This window comes from Barbus barbus (genome assembly GCF_936440315.1).
Source record: "Barbus barbus genome assembly, chromosome: 48".
Lineage (NCBI taxonomy): Eukaryota > Metazoa > Chordata > Actinopteri > Cypriniformes > Cyprinidae > Barbus > Barbus barbus.
Window position 1 is genome coordinate 19,532,737 of NC_136726.1, and position 20,357 is coordinate 19,553,093.

The 20,357-nt window shown below is 33.5% G+C and overlaps 2 protein-coding genes across 3 annotated transcripts in view; one reads left to right on the forward strand and one right to left on the reverse strand.

The window, feature by feature from the left end:
- appl2 (adaptor protein, phosphotyrosine interaction, PH domain and leucine zipper containing 2) lies at window positions 1–17,428 on the forward strand. Of its 2 annotated transcripts, XM_079412419.1 has the most exons (21): window positions 1–105; window positions 1,262–1,360; window positions 2,531–2,590; window positions 2,704–2,775; window positions 3,083–3,170; window positions 4,060–4,101; window positions 4,200–4,258; window positions 4,356–4,502; window positions 5,702–5,784; window positions 5,860–6,012; window positions 6,095–6,283; window positions 7,926–7,968; window positions 8,103–8,159; window positions 8,961–9,055; window positions 9,167–9,316; window positions 9,486–9,541; window positions 12,347–12,521; window positions 12,606–12,642; window positions 12,727–12,879; window positions 12,956–13,003; window positions 15,226–17,428. In XM_079412419.1, the coding sequence occupies exons 1-21, from the start codon at window positions 49–51 to the stop codon at window positions 15,355–15,357; spliced, it is 1,995 nt and encodes a 664-aa protein (XP_079268545.1). In that variant the 5' UTR covers window positions 1–48; the 3' UTR covers window positions 15,358–17,428. The 2 variants fall into 2 exon arrangements, with proteins under 2 accessions (XP_079268545.1, XP_079268546.1); XM_079412420.1 differs by lacking the exons at window positions 1–105; window positions 1,262–1,360; window positions 2,531–2,590 and having other exon boundaries at window positions 2,727–2,794; window positions 15,226–17,427.
- tubgcp6 (tubulin gamma complex component 6) overlaps window positions 17,063–20,357 on the reverse strand; it is a 26,869-nt gene continuing 23,574 nt past the window's right edge. Inside the window, exons 23-25 of the mRNA XM_079412418.1 lie at window positions 19,029–19,242; window positions 18,751–18,944; window positions 17,063–17,766 (exon numbers count right to left, since the gene is read on the reverse strand). Of these exons, the coding sequence (XP_079268544.1) occupies window positions 17,675–17,766; window positions 18,751–18,944; window positions 19,029–19,242 (500 nt within the window). The 3' untranslated portion in view covers window positions 17,063–17,674. The remainder of the gene's footprint in view (window positions 17,767–18,750; window positions 18,945–19,028; window positions 19,243–20,357) is intronic.

A 20,357-nucleotide genomic window follows, 5' to 3' on the forward strand; every position in this document is an offset into this window, starting at 1 on the left:
TGTAGTCCTCAGCCCTGTATTCCGTTCCCACCGTCTCCGACGCGAAAGATGCCGGCCGTACACCACAAATTATTACTCGAGGAGGCCTTGCAAGACAGTCCGCAGGTAAAAATCTGTTTACTGGACCTTAGTTTAATGCTTTAGTACTCATAACTGTTTGGTTTTGTGCGCTTGGCGTCGCAAACCAAATGAAATGCGGTTGTCGAGACGCGCGTACGTCGCTGGTCGCAGCGTTTATGTGCCAGCTAATCAAAACAAAACATAGTTTTACATTAAATATAAGTGCACTATTAGGCGGAGAATCACCTCAGCTCGTTTAGTTCATCTAATTGCATGTATGGTTAATTTTTAAAGCCTTTCATTATCACATAAGCGCCATAGACGAGACGCATCCTGCACGTATGTTGATCATATGTTTATAAATATGAGAGACGCGCGTCAAACATAATCAGACGCTACAAACGCGCGTCTTATTTTCAGCTTTGACGCTTTAAAGTTACAAATGTGCTGCTAGCAGTGGAGTTGTAAATGAGGGGCCTGTATGGGAGGAGTGAGATGTTGTTTAGGTGGTCCAACCCACACAAGTCTGATCCTCATGCATTATTAGTATCAAATATGAGTATCAAATCAAAACGACACCTAATGATATTCAGCAACTGACAGGTCAGAGGCATCTAGTGAAACGTTTGATAAAGGTTGATATAACATTGTTTCATGCGTTGCAATGTCAAAAGTCATAATTAGGCCTAATTTGCATGTTATTTGATAGCAGTTCAAAAGCATGAAGCCTCTCCCACATACTTGAGATATTGTCAGTGAATGATTTACTTTATAAGTTGGAGTTATGTGTCTGAGTCACACCCCATAATGCTCTGTGCTGGTGTCCACCCTGTCGCTTTGTTTGCATTGGAAGCACACCCAAAAAGTCTGTCCTGATCCCTGACAGAACACACCTGTGAATACACCCAGCATGCTTCACGCTGCACAAATGCTTATTGGGTTCATTTAGCACAGAGGTCTTCAACCCTGCTCCTGGGGACCCGCTTTCCTGGAAAGTTTATTTCCAACCGGCTTCAGCACACCTGCCTGCAATTTTCAAGCTGTCTTGAGGAGCTTGATTGGCCGCTTCAGGTGTGTTTGATTAGGGTTGTAGATAAATTCTTCAGGATAGTGGGTCCCCAGGAACAGGATTGAAGACCTCTGATTTAGCACATTTGCCACTGTGTGAATATGGAGAATTGTATGCGTCCTGTGTTTGCAGACGCGGTCCTTGCTCAGTGTGTTTGAAGAGGATGCAGGCACGCTCACGAACTACACAAACCAGCTGCTCCAGTCTATGCAAAGAGTGTTTGGAGCACAGGTACACACACACTCACATTGACTTCAGCTGACTGTATTTTTAAATAAGTGTTTAGTTTGTTGTGCACGAATCATCTGTGTGTGTTATTTTAAAGATAAAAGTTTGTTTTTATAATCTTTTAGCAAACTTGCTTCACCGATGAAACTCATTTTGTTTTCTGATGATGTCAGCAAGGCCACAGGGGTGGGGAAAATAATAAAAACCAATAGGATCATCATAGCATAACATTTACTATCCTATCAAATCCTAAAGGATAAATTCAAGTCAGCTGAATATTCTGTTATACATGGAACTATGGCACATTATGAATGTTAAATTAATAAACTGTGACTTTAAATGTAAATACCCAGGAAATAATTAAATGAAATCTAAATATGTATTTTTATATCCTGAATATGAAGCTATAATTCTAAATATATAACTATATAAATTTGAATATTTAATCTGAATATGTAATTATAACTCGAATATATATAAATGTAAATCTTAAATGTATAGATGCAAATCCGAATGTACACTGAAATAATTATATGAAATCTTAATATATATTTTTAAATTCTGAGTATGAAGTTATAATGCTAAATATAAATGTGAATATTTATTTATAAATTTGAATATGTGATTATATCTGAATACACACTGATTTACATTTGATTATAAATGTAAATCTGAATATGTAGTTAAGTCTAAAATTAAAAATGCTAATTTGTGTATGTAGTTATAACTTATAACTCTCAATGTGAAAATGTAAATTCTGAATATATATATATATATAACTGCGAATGTGTAAATATAAACCATCATTATATAGATGTAAATCTGAATATATAGTTATAAATCCTAATCTGAATTTATATTTATAATACTAAATACCTTAATGTAAATTGTGAATAGTTGTAATCCTTGATTATATATTTATGCATTTGATAGATTTATATCTGTATATTTAGATTTTTAACTTTATTTTTGGGTTTACTTTTCAGATAATCATTTTCTTTTTGGCTAATATAAATTAATACATAATTTAAAATAATAATTTTATTTTAAATTTAACTTGAATTTCTCACAAAGTTCCCGCAGTGTATATTTTCAGATTTCAGATCTGTTTGTGTGAGTATAAGACAGCTCTGATTCTGCATCTGACTGAATGCATTTTCTGAGTCTCTGCAGAATGAAATGGCTCTGGCGACACAACAGCTTTCTAAGCAGCTCCTGGAATATGAGAAACAGGTAAGCAGTTTTTGCTTCCTCTTTTAGCGGCAGCGCTGCATTAGCAGTCAGTGGGAATGTCTGAATATCAGATGTGTTACTGATAAATCTCACCTGATGCTTTGTGAGTGCAGAATTTTGCTCTGGCTAAGGGCGATGAAGAGGTGATCAACACTTTACAGCACTTCGCCAAAAGCGTGGAAGAGGTGAGAAGACACCTGCAGAGTGTGTGTGTGTGTGTGTGTGTGTGTGTGTGTGTGAGAGCAAGGCCATCAGTCATGTGGCAGGTGTTCTGGGTTGGTTCTCTCATGCAGGTTGATCATCTGTTCATATGACCTTCAGCGAGATCACATAACCTTCAACTGCAGAATTGTTCATATTATCTAGATCAAAGCAGCACAAATTCACAGTGTGACAATTTCATTTTCTCATGTAGTCCACACACAGCCCACTAATAGTTTATACATATTTCAATAACATAATAATTACAATATTTTAATATCATCTCTCTAGCTGAACTCTCTGCACACTGAACTGGCAACTCAGATTGCTGACAAGATGGTGTTTCCCATGGTGCAATTCAGAGAGAAGGACCTTACAGGTACAACACTCACTTTAAAGATTGTGTTCTTTATTTATTTTTAAACTGCATTATTCATTCATTTATAGAATGTATTTTTGTTTTTTACGTGTTTATAAAATATTTTAAGATGATATTTATAATAATTAAAATTTAATAATATTTATAAAATGTATTTTCTTTAATAATTTAATTAGCTTAATAACTTAATAATTTAATTTAATTGAAATGTTTGTTACTGTACCTTCCAGACTCTTACATCATTTTTATTTTATTAATTTTTAGACTGTTTAGATATGTATTTTATTATATGGATTTTTATGGATTTTTCAAAAGTGTCAAAATAATAATTTTAAAAAATACTATTTAATTTGCTCGTGTTTTTAGAATAATGTTAATTTTTATTTTATGTTATTTGTATTTTATCATATTAAATTTCAAGCAGACAAATTTAATGATAAAAGATTTTTTTTAAATAAAAAACAAAAAAATATTATTTATTTATATTATAATGAATATATATTTTGTCTGCTTGTTTTTAGATGAATATTAATATTGATTGTCATTGTTACATTATAATTAATTTAATCATAATTTATTTCTTGAACATTGATGTATTTGTAGTGTTGTTGTTTTTTTCTTGGTATCTTTAATATGAATGTTAATATTTATACAAATATGAATTGAGTAGTTTTTTTTTATATTCCTTAAATCACTTAAATCTCAATCAGTGTTGTTTATAAGTACTTTTAAGACTCTTATATCTGTCTTTTTCTCTTTTAAAGGCTTTTATATGTATTTTTATGTTTTTCAAAAGTGAATATCCTGTTATATGATCCCTTGAAGTGAAAGGTAATCAGATCTCAATATAAAGTGAAGGAGATTTTAAAGAGCTGATGTTTGTTTTCAGAGATCAGCACTTTGAAGGAGATATTCGGCATCGCCAGTGATGGTATGAGGTTAATAATGTCTTTTAATTAATAATGAATGAAACAAAACGATTTCTTTGCTAAATGAAAACCACTTTTTTGTCTCTCTTTGTCTCTTCAGAGCATGAAGCTGCCATGGTGAAATATAGTCGTTTACCTAAAAAGAGAGAAAATGAAAAGGTAAATATAGATTTGATGAATCTGCTGGCTGAAATGATAAGCGAAAGCCATTAATCAGAATGCAGTATGGAGCAGTTAATTGTGTTTGTGTGGACAGATAAAAGTGGAGGTGGTGAGAGAGGTGGCGTATTGCCGCAGGAAGCAGCATCAGGCCGCTATGCAGTATTATTGCGCTCTGAACGCGCTGCAGTACAGGAAGAAAGTGGCCATGCTGGAGCCCATGCTGGGATACACACACGCTCAGGTCTGACAACCTCCACTAGCTCTCAATCACTGCTGCACTCTTTCATGGATCAGCTACACGTGAAATGAATTTGGGGACCTCACATCAATTAATACATGTAGTCTAGCGGTGGGCTGTATGAAGAAATAGTTAATGTTCTCAAAAATGTTGATCAATAACAATATACTTCATGATATATATAGACTTTTTTTTTTTTAATTTTTAACAGCCGTGTAAAGTTGACAAATGTATTCATTTTATTTGCTTGGTATTTTTAATAGTATTATTTATGTCAGTATTAATATTAATCCAGTTATTTCTTGAAGATTGGAGACTTTTTAATCATATTAAATTCCAAGTTGACATTGAAAAATAAATGCTTGTTAATACTTATTTTAATATTCATTTAATTTTTGGAACATCATATTACAATAAAAAAAAAATATTTAGTTTTAATATATAATAGTATTATTTAATAATATTATTTATATTACACTAATACTATTTATTACACTTCACTACAATTTCAAGAGCACAATTTTGTTTATATTGGTATTTAAAATTCAGAAATTCATTCAATTAAATTCTAAGTAGACAAATTTATACATAAAATAATTTTATAAAATACAAAAATTAGTTTTATTTATATTTCTTATTAAGATTTCACATTTCAAAAATGCTGTTTTATTTGCTTGGTATCTTTTAATATGAATATTTCTTCTATAAATATGAATTAAGTTATTTCTGGAACATCAAATTAAATTCCAAGTAGACAAATTGAATAATTATTTTATAAAAAAAAAAATTATATTATACTTTATTTAAAAAAATTAAAATACAGTATTTTGTTTGCTTTTTAGAATAATATTGCTATTTATTTTAATAGTATTATTTTCATTGGTGTGTTTTTGTTGTATTAAATTATAAGTAGTAATAAAATTGTTATTTATATTACATATTAAAATATTTTAAAAAATGCTATTTTATTTGCTTGGCATCTTTTAGACAATAGTCGTATAAACATGAATTCAGATATTTATTTTTCTTCAGTTATGTCTTTTTATTATATTGTTATAGCTGCTTATATATGTTTCTTTGAAACATGCACTAATGTGTGCTAAAAATGACTAATGCAACACCTTGACTTTTTGCTTCAAAGAAAGTGTTATTTGTGCATTATTCTCAATATAGCTGAATAATCTCATCCTGTTTGTTCACAGATAAATTTCTTTAAGAAGGGGATGGAGCTGGTGTCGAAGAAGATGGACAGTTTTCTAAACTCAGTTTCTAGCATGAATCAGAGGTAAAGGAGCGGCCTGATTTCTGTGATTGATCATTGATTGGCTGTGATTGACCGCTGTGTCTGTCTGTGGGACAGTATTGAGTCTCAGTTAGAGGTGGAAGCAGAGGTCATGCGCTCGTCTCAGAGAGAGCTCCTGTCCGTGGATGACACCGTCTACATGCCGGATCACGATCAGGTCCCTGTGAATCGCGCCCTCATCCAGAAAGCCGGTTACCTCAACATCAGGAAGTACGGATCAGTGTATGTCTGTCAGGTTTGATGAAAGCGGGCAGGTGACGTGTCTGGTTTAACAAGTCTCTGTGTCCTGCAGTAAGACAGGTCTGGTGACGACGGCGTGGGACCGCTTGTTCTTCTTCACGCAGGGCGGTAATCTGATGTGTCAGCCGCGGGGCGCAGTGGCAGGCGGGATGGTCCTGGATCTGGACAACAGCTCTGTCATGGCCATCGAGTGTGAGGACCGCCGCTACTGCTTCCAGATCACTTCACCCAACGGCAAAACGTACGGAGACTGTGTGTGTGTGTGTGTGTGTCTGAGTATGTCAAATGTGTGTTCGTCGTCTCAAGTCAGGCTTTATCTGTCAGCTCATAAAGTTCCCAGGCTGCTACAGTGAATGTTTTTGTAGATGATTTGGGGACATCAAACAAGAGCTATTACATTTTTAAAACTATATTACTTATACTACATACATATGATAAAATATTGATATGATGTATAATTATGTAATAAATAATTAAACTCAATATATTAAATTTAACTTTTAATAACTATTTCAGACTATAAACTACATAAATATTATTAAATAAATAATATTTTTATTAAGAAAAAATAATTAAAAGTTTCATACATTTTAATGATTATATGTAACTTTTAATAAAATATCAGGGAGGTTTTTTTTGCAAGCTGGCTTAGTGTGTGGAATTGTTTTGCTTCTATATTAATTTTAATAATTAAAAAAATACGTTAAATTAATTTCTAACTTTATTATATTAATTTATTATCAAATTATAGTAATTTTTTTGTGAACAATTTTTTTTAATTTTATTTAAAAGGCAAACTCAAGTACATGAACAATAAAAAAACACATGAATACAAAAACAACAATGGTCTGCATGATTATACGAGGAGAAAAGAGCAAACAGCTGAAGCAGAAACAACAGAATTATCAGTTAGGATCAGGGAGAATTTAAATTATAGTAATTATTATTACTATCATTTGTAAACAGTAAGTAATAGTAAATATACAGTATATGTGATTAAACGACTTGTACAGTGCTATGCATAAGTTTAGACACCCATGCTAAAGTTGACTAAAAAGAGAAATAAAAAATCATCTTTTGGAAATTGAACTTAATGCCTTAATTAAAAAAATTAGGAAAAATCCAACCTTTAAGGACACCAATTTTCTTTGTGAATGAATAATGTATAGTAAATAAATAAATGTTCTTCCTTAAAATACAGGGTGCATAAGTCTGGGCACCCCAATGTTAAATTCCCATAGAGGCAGGCAGATTTTTATTTAGCTTCTGGAATTAAAATAGCCCCACATCATCACATAGCCTTCACTATACCTAGAGATTGGCATGGTTTTATTTCAGTTAGCCTAATAGCTGGTTTGATTTGCATTGAGAGATGATCTTATGGAAAGTACTCCATGCCAATCTCTAGGTATGGTGAAGGCTATGTGATGATGTGGGGCTATTTTAATTCCAAAAGCCAAGGGAACTTTATCAGGATGCATAGTATCCTGGATCCATGAAGTAACTGGCCTTTAAAAATAAAAATCTGCCTGCCTCTATGGGAATTTAACATAGGGGTGCCCAGACTTATGCACCCTGTATTTTAAGGAAGAACATTTATTTATTTACGATACATTATTCATTCACAAAGAAAATTGGTGTCCTTAAAGGTTGGATTTTTCCTAATTTTTTTAATTAAGGCATTAAGTTCAATTTCCAAAAGATCATTTTTTATTTCTCTTTTTATTCAAATTTAGCATGGGTGTCTAAACTTATGCATAGCACTGTATTTTGTGGAATGTTCCTGAGATAACAATCAGACACTAGAGGATCAGCAGACGGCAGTCATCAGTGTTCAATGTTCTTCCTGTCGCCACCATCACTCTCTCTCTTTCTGTTTTCAGGTCTCTGATTCTTCAGGCTGAGAGTAAGAAGGAATATGAAGAGGTATTTACATGCTTCAGTAAAGATGCTTTACAAAATACACTCTTAAACCAACTCTCTTAATTATAGATCAATTAATACTACATACATTAGAATTGGACATTCTTTCTGTACACTGCTTTTATCTTTCTCCACAGTGGATTTGCACCCTCAACAACATTTCCAGACAAATTTATCTAACTGACAATCCAGAGGTATGTCTGTGTGTCTTATTTATCTACCTTAAATAGTGCTTTCAATTACCTAACCAGATTATAGCAATTATACCATGGTAAACAAATATGCTAGCAATATATATTTTATCAAATGCATAATAACTTCCCAACATCCTAAAAACTGGAAGGTAAATGAATATGCAAATAATAATTTACAATGAATTACTAATGGCTTTTTAATTAAATGAAGGCTAAACATATGCAAAAACAATATTAAAAATATAAATAAAAATACATTTTAGTATGTATGTTTATATTTTTATATATTTGCTTATATATATATATATATATATATATATATATAACATTTTCTTAATAATCAAACAATGATAGTACATAATGTATTTAAATATGCATATTAATTCATTGTTTCTCAAAATTAAACTGAATAAATTTCAAGAAAAGAATCAGTTAAATACGAAGTCATTCATACAATTTTTTATTTATGTATGTATATGTATATATGTATGTATGTGTGTATATATATATATATATATATATATATATATATAGACACGCACACTTAAAATTATTATTTTTTTAAATGTGAGCACTGAGTGAATCACAACAACCTAGCAACTACATGGTAAATAAATATGCAAATCATTAAAAAAATATTATAAATGAGCTTTTTTTAAAGGCAATTTGTTTTTAACTGTTAAAAATTATAGTTTACTTTTTTATTATATTTTATTTATTTAATTTTAATTGAGCTTGTTAATTTTTGTCTGTTTCAGACACCTGATGTAAGCACTGAGTGAATCTGTGTGTTGTTTTTAGGCTGTGGCGATCAGGTTGCATCAGACGGCCCTCCAGGCTGTGACGCCCATCACCAGCTTTAAGAAGAGAGCAGAGGGTTCTCCCAACCCCGACCGGTATTAACATTTCATCAACACTAAACACTCGTGCACTTATAGGTTATTAAAATCTTTTAATAGATCTTTCTAAATGATTTGACTTCAAATCCTGTTTTTCCTCATCTGTAGAGCGAAACCAGGTGGTGTGACCTCTAGAGAGCCTCAGAAACCCCCTACGACCCTGGAGCCTGAAGATCTGATCGTCCCAGGAACACCAATCCAGTTTGACATTGTGCTGCCCGTGTCTGAGTTCCTGGACCAAAACCGAGCTGGAGCGAGGTCAGAGGTCAAACACCACCTGAACACATGGAGAGTTTATAACAAGCAGTCTGTCCTTTTGTAAAGTGTTTATGTAGATTTATCGTTTTATGGCCCGCGTTTGTGTGTTTTACAGTGTGTTTATAGTTTTACTGTCTCTGCTCTGTGTTAACTGCTTGTTTTCTGTCAGACGCACAAACCCCTTCGGTGAGACGGAGGATGATGACGTCGCTTCAGACACACACGGTGATTACTATTTATTTTTTATTTACTATTTATTTAACTTCTTGTTTTCTTAAAAAAAGGCTTGTAACACTAGCCTTCTCTATTCTTTTTCTATTCTATCTACTTGTACTCTTTTTGTTATATATATGTTAGGGCTGGTAATTTAACACGTTAATTAATTATGGTGAAAAATAACATGTTAAAATTATTAACGCATTTGCCCAGCCCTAGACCTACGTTGGTCATCTGACATTTCATACAGCTGACTGATGACAAATATGAGGCAGGGCAACAGCTCACTGTGTGATGGAGCCTAGAGAACGTAGTTAAAATAAAGGATGCATGATATTGGATTTGTGCTGATATCCGATATGCCGATATTTTTCAACCCATTCTGGCCAATAGCCAGAATATATTTCCTTTTGTTTGTAAACAACACCAAGTCTCTCCTGTGTGTAAATTATAAGCAAATAATTTTTAATTTTGGCTAGTTTTTAACAACTTATTTGTTAGAATTAAATAAAAAATAATGAAGGGTTTTTTTGACAGTGCTTTGAAAATAACTGTAAATAAACTATTTATCAATCACTGCATTTTTCCCCCCCAGAAAGATGCAGTGTTAACCCTAACATTTTTTTTTAAGATTTAACATTTGTAGATGGTCTATCACACACCGAACGTGTCATTCTGTAGGTGCTGTCACAGATTAAATGCAGCGATCCAAAACAGTCAGTCAGTCAATCTAATTGTCATTCAGACAAAACTTCAAGAATTAGCCACACTGCTGACTTGATCTAATCACTAGCACACCCTGACCACATGCGAGTTAATGTACTCCTCTTGTCGGCAAGACATATCAGCATAATTTTTCATCTCGGGCAGATGCCGATATTTACATTTAAAGCCATTATCTGCCGATTCCGATAATATCGTGCATCCCTAGTTAGAATGTCCCTAGAATTCAAGATATGGAGCAAAAATTCCCATTTCAGTTTTTGTCTCATATTTACATCATATAGTTAAGCAATATCACACGAGCAATAGGCTAAGTGCAATATCACACGAGTGCAATATCACACGAGTGCAAATGTGATACTGATCTCATACAACAGTTCAGTAAGTAAGAAGTTAATATTAGTGTTATTTTAGACACTGTTGTCTGTTTTGCTCAATTTTGCCAACGAAAATATAAAGACAAAGCAGAACTGTTTGTTTCTGAGGACTTTTGTTTGTCGCAGCGGCATTTCATTTCTTAATGCACGTTTTGAACGAATTGGGTGAACCCTTTGGCGCGTTGAAGCACTGGCCATAGATGCGTTGGATTTGAAGCGGCGCTACACAGACCGATCGGTGTATGACATCAAAGTTCTGCGAGAGCGATTCAAAAGCATGCAGAGTGGTCTGATCTCTAAGCTTATATTTGATGTGACACACTGATCGATCTGATGGTGATGATCCGCTTCAAGTCGAACAAGCCTAATGATTCAATGGACTATTCATGAAGAACCATTTACTTCACTCCTGAATGAATCAGCCATTTGAACAAATCAAATGAATGAATAAATGACTCTGACTTAATCATTAAGACATTTACCACCACCTACTGGCAGTTTTAGTTTATTATTTAGAGTATCATTTCATTAAAGGGGTCATCGGATGCAAAATTCACTTTTCAAGTTGTTTGAACATAAATGTGTGTTTAAAGTGTGTGTACACATCCGTCCTATAATGATAAAAATCCACCCAGTGAATTTTTTTAAATCCCTATTTTAAAATCTAAAATCGCTTGTATATCTTTGAATATTAATTTATTATTATGGTGAATGAGAGATGGCTGACGCATCAACGTATCTGGAGCGGTCGAATAGGGAATCTACACATATCTATGATCTGCTGATCAATCCACAGAAGAGAGGGGCGGAGTCAGCAGAGCTCATGAGCATTTAAAGAAACATGGACTAAAAACGGCTTGATGAAAACAGAGCTGATTTTGACAGGGTAAAAAGGTGTTTTCTTTACTCTACCTTTGAGAGTTTTTGACCAAAGTATGTTATAAACTTTTATTAAGACCCTAAAGAATCAAATCAACTTGTAAATGGGCATCTGATGACCCCTTTAAAGTAATAATTTCATATTTCCATAGTAATAATACTATTAATAAAATAAATTATTAAAGGTATAGTTCACCCACCCAAAAATGACAATTGTGTCATCACTTACTCACCCTCATGTCATGGTCCAAACGTGTATATGTAATAAATTTTATCAATCAAAATATTTCTTGCTGAAGCTACTTTTTGTAATGTCTTTACGTTTGATGCTTTACATAATAATGACTTTAAATTGTCTTTTGGGAGTAATTTCTCTGCCAAATCTGGTGCAAATTTAATGTGTGATTAATTAATCGCCACATCATGTAATTAATTAGATGAAAAATTGTAATCGCTTACCAGCCCTGATATATATATATATATATATATACCTTGCTACGTGTACTACGTTAGGCTAGCTATCTCTTTTTTAATTTTAGTGTGATCATTGAGTAACTTGGCAATATAGAAAAATTTTGAAAATATTTTACACTGTTTTTATATTTAAAAAAATAGTATATATAAATGACTGCATTAAAATGACTATTTGAGAAATAGAAAAACAAAGTAAAACTAATGTGACTAATAAAAAGAATCTATTAGAATATTTTGTCAAATGTGTATATATATGTATGAACATGAATGAGCTTATTAAACGTTATGTTCCTAAAATAGGGTTTTCTTTTCGTAAAATATAACTTCTCTTTTTCCTTGTATTTTGTGTAAAATATCCCAGATTCGCTCCTGCAGCAGGTGTTTGCCGTGCGGTTCTTGGGTTCGATGGCCGTTCGGGCCGGTCACACACAGGAAGTGATCTATGAAGCCATGAGGCAGGTTCTCGCCGCTCGTGCAATTCACAACATCTTCAAAACCACCGAATCCCACCTGATGGTCACCAGTAGCTGCATCAGGTGGGTCTACCTCTGAACTAGACTCTGTTTCACATATTTACATTTGTACAGGACGCTCAAAACTGTTTTTGTGTCTGTCAACAGATTGATCGATCCACAGACACAGGTCACCAAAATCAGTGTAAGTGTTGATGTATTAATAAGACCACGCTCGCTGAAGCCAGACATCGACAGCAGAAGCATCTCAGTTGTGTGTGTTTGTCAGTTCCAGCTGAAGGACGTGACTCAGTTTGCCGCCCATCAGGAGAACAGCAGGCTGATGGGCTTTGTTCTGCAGGGAAGCGACTGGAGCGTCGGAGGCGAGGATCAGCCCTCCTTCAGCGTGTTTGTGTTTGAGAGCAACACTGAAGGAGAGAAGGTCCATCTGCAGACCATGAACTTTAACGCTTACGTTTAATATCAGATTAACGCATGACTTTTTGCTTTCTCCTCAGATTTGTTACACAATAAACCTGGGGAAGGAGATCTCTGAGGCAAAGAAGGTAAAACCACAACATCTGAAGTCCAGAGATTAAAATATAACATTTTAAACAAAATCACACCAATTTAATGTCTGTTATTGTGCTGCTATATATGCAACATAATTCAAATACATTATGTATTTGATTAATAATATGAAATATAAATAAATATAATAAAAAAAAAAAAATCTATCTTTCTGTAAAATATCACTGTGAAAACAAACACTAACAAAAGATAACCAGAATGTTTACCATGGTATTCTTTCAAATACCGTATTAATACCACATTGAATAAAAGAAATAAATAAAATCACAATATAAAATATAAAAAATATATTATGGTAAGAATGTAACTATACTATATTAATATCCATATCAATAGTGATATTTTAAATGATAGTAATAATTTAAAAAAAACTGTAAAATAAAACTAAAAATATCAAATTAATAATATTAGTTTACTTTATTAAATGTACAGTCGTGGTCAGAACTGTTGGTAAATATGATTAAATAAGGCTCTGAAAATAAACCTGCATTATTAATCCTTTTGATCTTTTATTTAAAAAAATTACAAAAATCTAACCTTTCATTGAACTAAAACAATTGAAAATTGTAGAAAATCTCATTATGAAATAAATGTTTGTCTCAAATACATGTTGGACACAATTGTTGGCACCCCTAGAAATTCTTATGAGTAAAATATCTCTGAAGTATATTCCCATTCATATACACAATTTTGAGCACTCCAGGGTGATTATGAACATGAAATTATCCAGCCATGGCTTCCTGTTTCACAGAAATATAAATAGGAGGGAAAACAAAGCCCAAATTCTCTTAATCATCCATCACAATGAGAAAAACCAAAGAATATATTTCTGATGTGCAGCAAAAGATAATTGAGCTTCACAAATTAGTGAAGTGGCTTTAAGAAAAGAGCTAGAGCAGTGAAGATTCCCATTTCCACCATCAGGGCAATAATTAATAATTTCCAATCAACAGAAAATGTTACGAAACTGCCTGGAAGAGGATGTGTGTCTATATCGTCCTAATGCACGGTGAGAAGGAGAGTTTGAGTGGCTAAAGACTCTCCAAAGACCACCGCTGGAGAATTGCAGAAAATAGTTGAGTCTCGGGGTCAGAAAACCTTAAAAAAAAAAAAAAAGTCAAACAGCTCCTACATCACATGATGTTTGGGACGGTTTCAAGAAAAATTCTCCTAGCTCATCCAAAAACAAACTTCAGCATATTCAGTTATCAGATATTCAAATAGGACTGGCTTCTATGGTCAGGTGAAACTAAAAAATGAGCTTTTTAGCAGCAAACACTCAAGATGGGTTTGGTGAACACAGGGATAAAAAGTACCCCATGTGTACAATGAAATATACTGCTGTATTTGTGATGTTGTGGGCCTATATTTCTGCTGGAGGTCCTGGATATCTTGTTTAGACACATGGCATCATGGATTCTATCAAATACCAACAGATAAAAAAAAAATCAATCTCTTGTCAGGTGTTCTCTAACCTCATCAGGCATTATAGGAGAACATTTAGAGCTGTTAAACTGACAAATGGAGGTTTCAAAAAGTATTGAATAAAAGGGTGCCGTTAATTGTGGCCAATATGTGTTAGAGAAAAAAAAAATTTCATAATGATATTTCCCCCCATATTAAATTCTTATCCAATGAAAGGTTAGATTTTTATGAATTTATTTTAATAAAAGATCAAAAGGATTAACAATGCAGATTAATTTTCACAGCCTCCTTTGATCATATTTACCAAGGGTGCCGATATTTTTGGCCATGACTGTGTATGTGTGTGTGTATATATGTGTATATATATATATATATATATATATATATATATATATATATATATATATATATATATACACATACACACACACATACACATATTGGTAATTAAAATAAGAATATATTGGTATAATATTAAATGTATTAATATTCATACATATTGATTAGTAATATTATAAGTATTAATATTGTTTGAGTTATTATATTACATGTATTACTGAAGTAAGACTATATTAGTATATTGTTACATAAATATATTAATGGAAGCGCAAGGTTAGATTACACTTACATCCATAAGTCATTTCCGAAGTGTACTTACTACAATTTGTAATAGGTTGTGCAAATATTTTTATTAAAGCATGCACTGATAAATCTTTTTTTTTTATGTGATTTTCTTGACTTTAATCTCAGCTGTTGTCCATCTGTTCATCAGGACCCTGAAGCTCTGGCACAGCTGATGAAGTCGATGCCCCTGACAAACGATGGCAAGTTTTTGCTGCTGGAGAGCGAGACGGGAGACGAAGCGGAAGCAGCCGGACCGGACGAGCTGGAGTCAGAGGCCTGATCTGAACACACACACTCTCCTGTTTCCTGCCGTTCTCCTGTCCTCCCCTCACATCTCCCGACAGACTAATGAAGGAAAGGCAGCAGGTGATCGAGTGAACATCGCTCATTCGTTTAGCACTTACCCAGTTTTACATGCTCATGATGACGGTTAAAGGCTTGTTTTAACCCATCAGACACGAGTTTACAAGCTAAAGGAATAATTCACCCAAAAATGAAAATTCTCAACGTTTCTTCAGTGAATAACAGCTTAAGATTTGGTTCGTTCCTCATGCAAGGGTAATGCATGACTCTGAATATAGTGCTCGAGTACTATAAACCAATTTTATTATACGTTAATGGTACATTTAGGAGTTCAACAGTGTAAATTAATGTTTCAGTTTATTTGTGTGGAAAAAAGCAACTCGAGGTTCATTTTTGGGTGTACTGTCACTTTAAGAAAAGTCTTTTATTTGCATCGATTGTCATTTAAACTTCATTAGTGTTAAAATCGTTTTCAAGTGTCAGATGCGGTTTAAACTACAAACTGATTTTTTAATAAGTTGATTCTGTTGCCTATAATATAGGAAGGCTTCAGATTTCTCACACTACATAAGCAAACAACCTGAACCTTTATGTGCACTTTCTTACTTCCTGTTGCATCTGACTTTAAATGCTGATTTTCATAATCATTTACATTCCATTAAGCTACCATTACACTTTAATTGTGATGCTGTTTTTAATTGTTTTGCAAAACTGGTATGAATCCCAATTTGCATACTAGCAACTATTTAGTATGCAAGATTAGCAAAGTTTTGAAATATGCATTCATGCATGCTAATACTGCTTCAGAAAATACATTTGTGGTGTTGGTCATTTCTGAATGCATGAACATAAACGTTAATTAATTCAGATTTGGAGAAATCTAGCATTACATCACTTGCTCACCAATGGATCCACTGCAGTGAATGGGTGCCGTCAAAATGAGGAAGTGTTATGATGTACTGGAATTATATATATTTTAGGTGAAGGTTTAAAGCTAAAACGTCTTAATGGATTTGTTTATTACAAATATGCATTTCACAAGACATGATGGACTGGAGTGGTGTGGATTATTGATGTTTTTATCAGCTGTTTGGACTCTCATTCTGACGGCACCCATTCACTGAAGAGGATCCATTGGTGAGCAAGTGATGTAATGCTATATTTCTCCAAATCTGTTCTGATGAAGAAATAAACTCATCTATATCTACGATTGCCTGAGGGAGAACAAATTTCAGCAAATTAATTCCTTTAAGGTAAAAAATCTAATTCAGTTAGACGATCATGCTTACATGCAGATATTATGATTAAAAAAGTTGCAATTTTTCGATTTGCTAGATAAACGTACTTCACATTTATGTTGTGTGCAGATTGGGATTTAGCAGAATGCAAAACAAAATTACTTATTTCTCTTTATTTTTGGTTTTAATATTTTTTAAAAACATGCAATTAAAATAGCTTTTAAAACTAATTTAAAACCACTAGTATGAGTTTATTTCCTGTTGTCTGTTTACATTTGATATCCTAGAAAATAGAGTGAACACATGAACTGAAATAGGAAACTCAGACCCATCCTGTAGATGGAAAAACAACTGCATATATTTTAACATTCATTCTGTGGATAAAATGCATCTCAGGGTGAGTCTGGTAACAAAAATAATTTTTCTAAACCCTTTTTTTTTTTTGGCGCTGAAGGGCTTTTTTCCTGTCTGATCAGTGTTCTTTGGTCTGAGCAGATGGATCAGTGCTTTATTAAACACTCATTTATCTGTCATCGTTTGTTTGACATGTCAGTTCTGACTGTGTTGAAATCAAGTTCCTGCAAGTGGTTGGCTAGTGAATGACATTGAACTGTTTACATTTATCACGCTGGAGCGACTCTAACTGATCTTGAAGTGTTTCTCTAACTCTAATATGCCTCAGTAACCAACCTGCGATGAGCTTTAGCATGATGAAAAATAAAACCATTCATGAATGGATGTGCAGCAGTTATTGGTCTTAGATTCAGCTCTGTTCAGAATGTAAAACTCTAATAAAGCTTTCTGACCATTTCTAACTTCCTTTATGAGTTGTGAGAAACTATTTCATTTTAAGAGTCCATTATTTTACACATCACATAGTTTAGCCTCTATGGAGAAAAGCATCAGTGCACACATCACAACAGGAAATGATGAACAGCATCAGTACGGAGCAAAATGTGAGGCTTTGACTTCTACAAGTGATTGCGGCTATATGCATACTGACAGGAACACCGAAGCTGGCGATCCGGAGGGCTCAAATTCACACACACACGACAATCAAGAGTCTTTGTAGTAGTTATTGAGGTTGATCCGCAACAGGAAGTCCTCCAGATGGGGCTGATAGCCTTTGTCCACCAGTTTGGTCACCACTGCAAAAAAACAAGCATGGCCAGTCATTAAACTTACAAGAAAACTTGTTTTTAATGCCTTTGAAAATATTCATTTTGCATTTTCAAATTGTAAAGTAGCCCTCTAATTATCATTTTAACTACTATGAAAATACGACTAGATCATTTTGCTCACTAGTGAACATGTCAAACTAAGTTACTGTAATTGTCCTGGTACAAGAACTCCTCATTCAAGGAAAGATAAAATTCTACAGAAGTGTATGATATGGACCATTTAGAGGCGTCTGAACATCCTGCAGGAACATTTGGCTTGTGTGAATCTCCGCTCGAGAACAAGCTGTATTTGTGATGACTTTGTTGGCAACAATACAGTATTTATTTAGCCAGGTTTTCTAAAGACTGCACCATCTGGTTAGTTTTACAGCAGCTTCTTGTCTTGCAAATTGTGCATATGACAGCAATAATAAAGAGATATTTTCACGGGAAGGGTGGTTTAATTTGCCACAAAAAATATGGCAATAGATTTTCAATAGAAGTCTGAATGAATTGAGATGCTCTTCAGTATGAATGGGCTGAACGTGATGAATAAATCTGTAATATTTTACACAGTAAACCAGTGGTTTGCATTTATAAAAGGCTATGCATTTATAGTCATGTACTGTATATTTTCCAGGTATTGTTGCACATTATGCTAGCAAATTAAATAAATAAATGTTAATATTACAGGTTTTGTTTGAAAATGTAACAGTAAATAAATATATTATGTAACATGCAGATAATGTAATATGTAAATTTATGTAACATATATATATATATATATATATATATATATATAGGGTATATTACTTTACATTTTCTATATAACCAGATTTTTCTTTATATTTTAAATCTACTTGATCCAAAAAAACAAGTGTATAAGTGTACGGGCAGGTGTGATGCTCTAATCTTATCGGCCTGTCACAGAACTCTGGTCTTTCAGTGTTTACACCTGTAGGAGCAGCTCACCTTTGAACAGGAAGCGGGAGTAATACTTGAAGGTGTTGTAGGACTGCTGCATGGCGATGAAACTGGGATGCACCGACTGCCCCTGCTGGAGCTCCCACGGCTGTGCGATCAGCTGCCCACGGAACTTTAGGATCAGACTGAAGATGCTGTGGATGATGTTCATGACAGGGGCGGCTTTCTCCGTCAGTAAACCCCTGAGAGAGGAAAAAAGGACCATCCCATCTCCATATCCTGCTCCAGATATCGGTGCATGAACACTGAATGTGACGAGTGCTCACCTGAAGATGGCTCTGTTGAGGTACTCAGCGTGCGTGCGGTGAATGGCGTCCAGGTCGTTGGCGCTGCTTAGTTTATGTGTGAACTCGCTCCAGGACACCTGAAGGATCTGGTTAGCGATGTAGCCCTGGATCACCTTCACGAAGTGTTGCATCTCGTGTCTGTAGAGCTGCAGCTGATGGAACTGAGTAGAGCGACCGGCACCTTTCACCAGCGCTGAGAGACACACGGAGGAAACTGAGTATTTGTATCTAAAAAAAATCGTATCACCAAGATAACACTTTCTAGCTGGATGACATTTTTCTCAGGAAGTCATGCTTTGCTCCCATGTTATGATTTTCTGATCCAACGTTGTAGCTAAATTTGCCATTTATTACATGATATATTACTAAAATAGATATGTAGAATTTAATTTATTCTAATTTAATATACTAATTATAATATATATTATATATATTTATAATATATAGTTTAGTATATTAAAACAAATAAAATTATATATATATATTTATAAATTTAAAATCTTGAATGGTTGGTGGTGTATATATATATATATATATATATATATATATATATATATATACACACACCACCAACCATTCAAGATTTTAAATATACTTTTATATTGCAATAATTTCACATTCAATCTTCAAATTATTGTACAAACAATATAAAGACAGTATATTTTTAATATTTGTTTAACGGCATCTTCATTTTTATGACTATACCAATTAATACTGATTTCCCTATAGAAATGTTTCCCCCTAATATTTAACCATTGACTATAGACATTCAACATTACATTATAATTAAGAGCTATCAATTTGAACATTTATTAGACTTTAAAAATAACTAATTTAAGTGAACTTAAAAACATCTTCATATAAACCCATTATAATAAATGTCATATTTATCTACCTGTGCCCCTCAGCAGAAATATAATAAAGTTTTCAAATACTAAATTCTAAACTAAATACAGATGAATTCTGAAAACTATAAAAGTTACTGATTTCCTTTTGTTCTTTGATGAACAGACCTCACAGCAGCTGGTTATTAAGCTATTTTGGCTGCTATTTCTTTAAGAGATGTCGTTGCTGAATGTGACGCGGATCTGATACACATTGTGTTTTCTCTCAAATCTCTTTACCTTTTGATCCACTTCAGGTCGGACCCATTTCAGTCTCTACTAATGAGCTGACGAGTTGCCATCGAGTGTGTTAGATGAGGGAGACAGCGCTAGGATGCTCCAGGACAGTTTTGAAAACCATTTCAGAGACATGTTCTTAATGTAACTCATATATAATGTATTACATATGCATGCACAGTTTTAT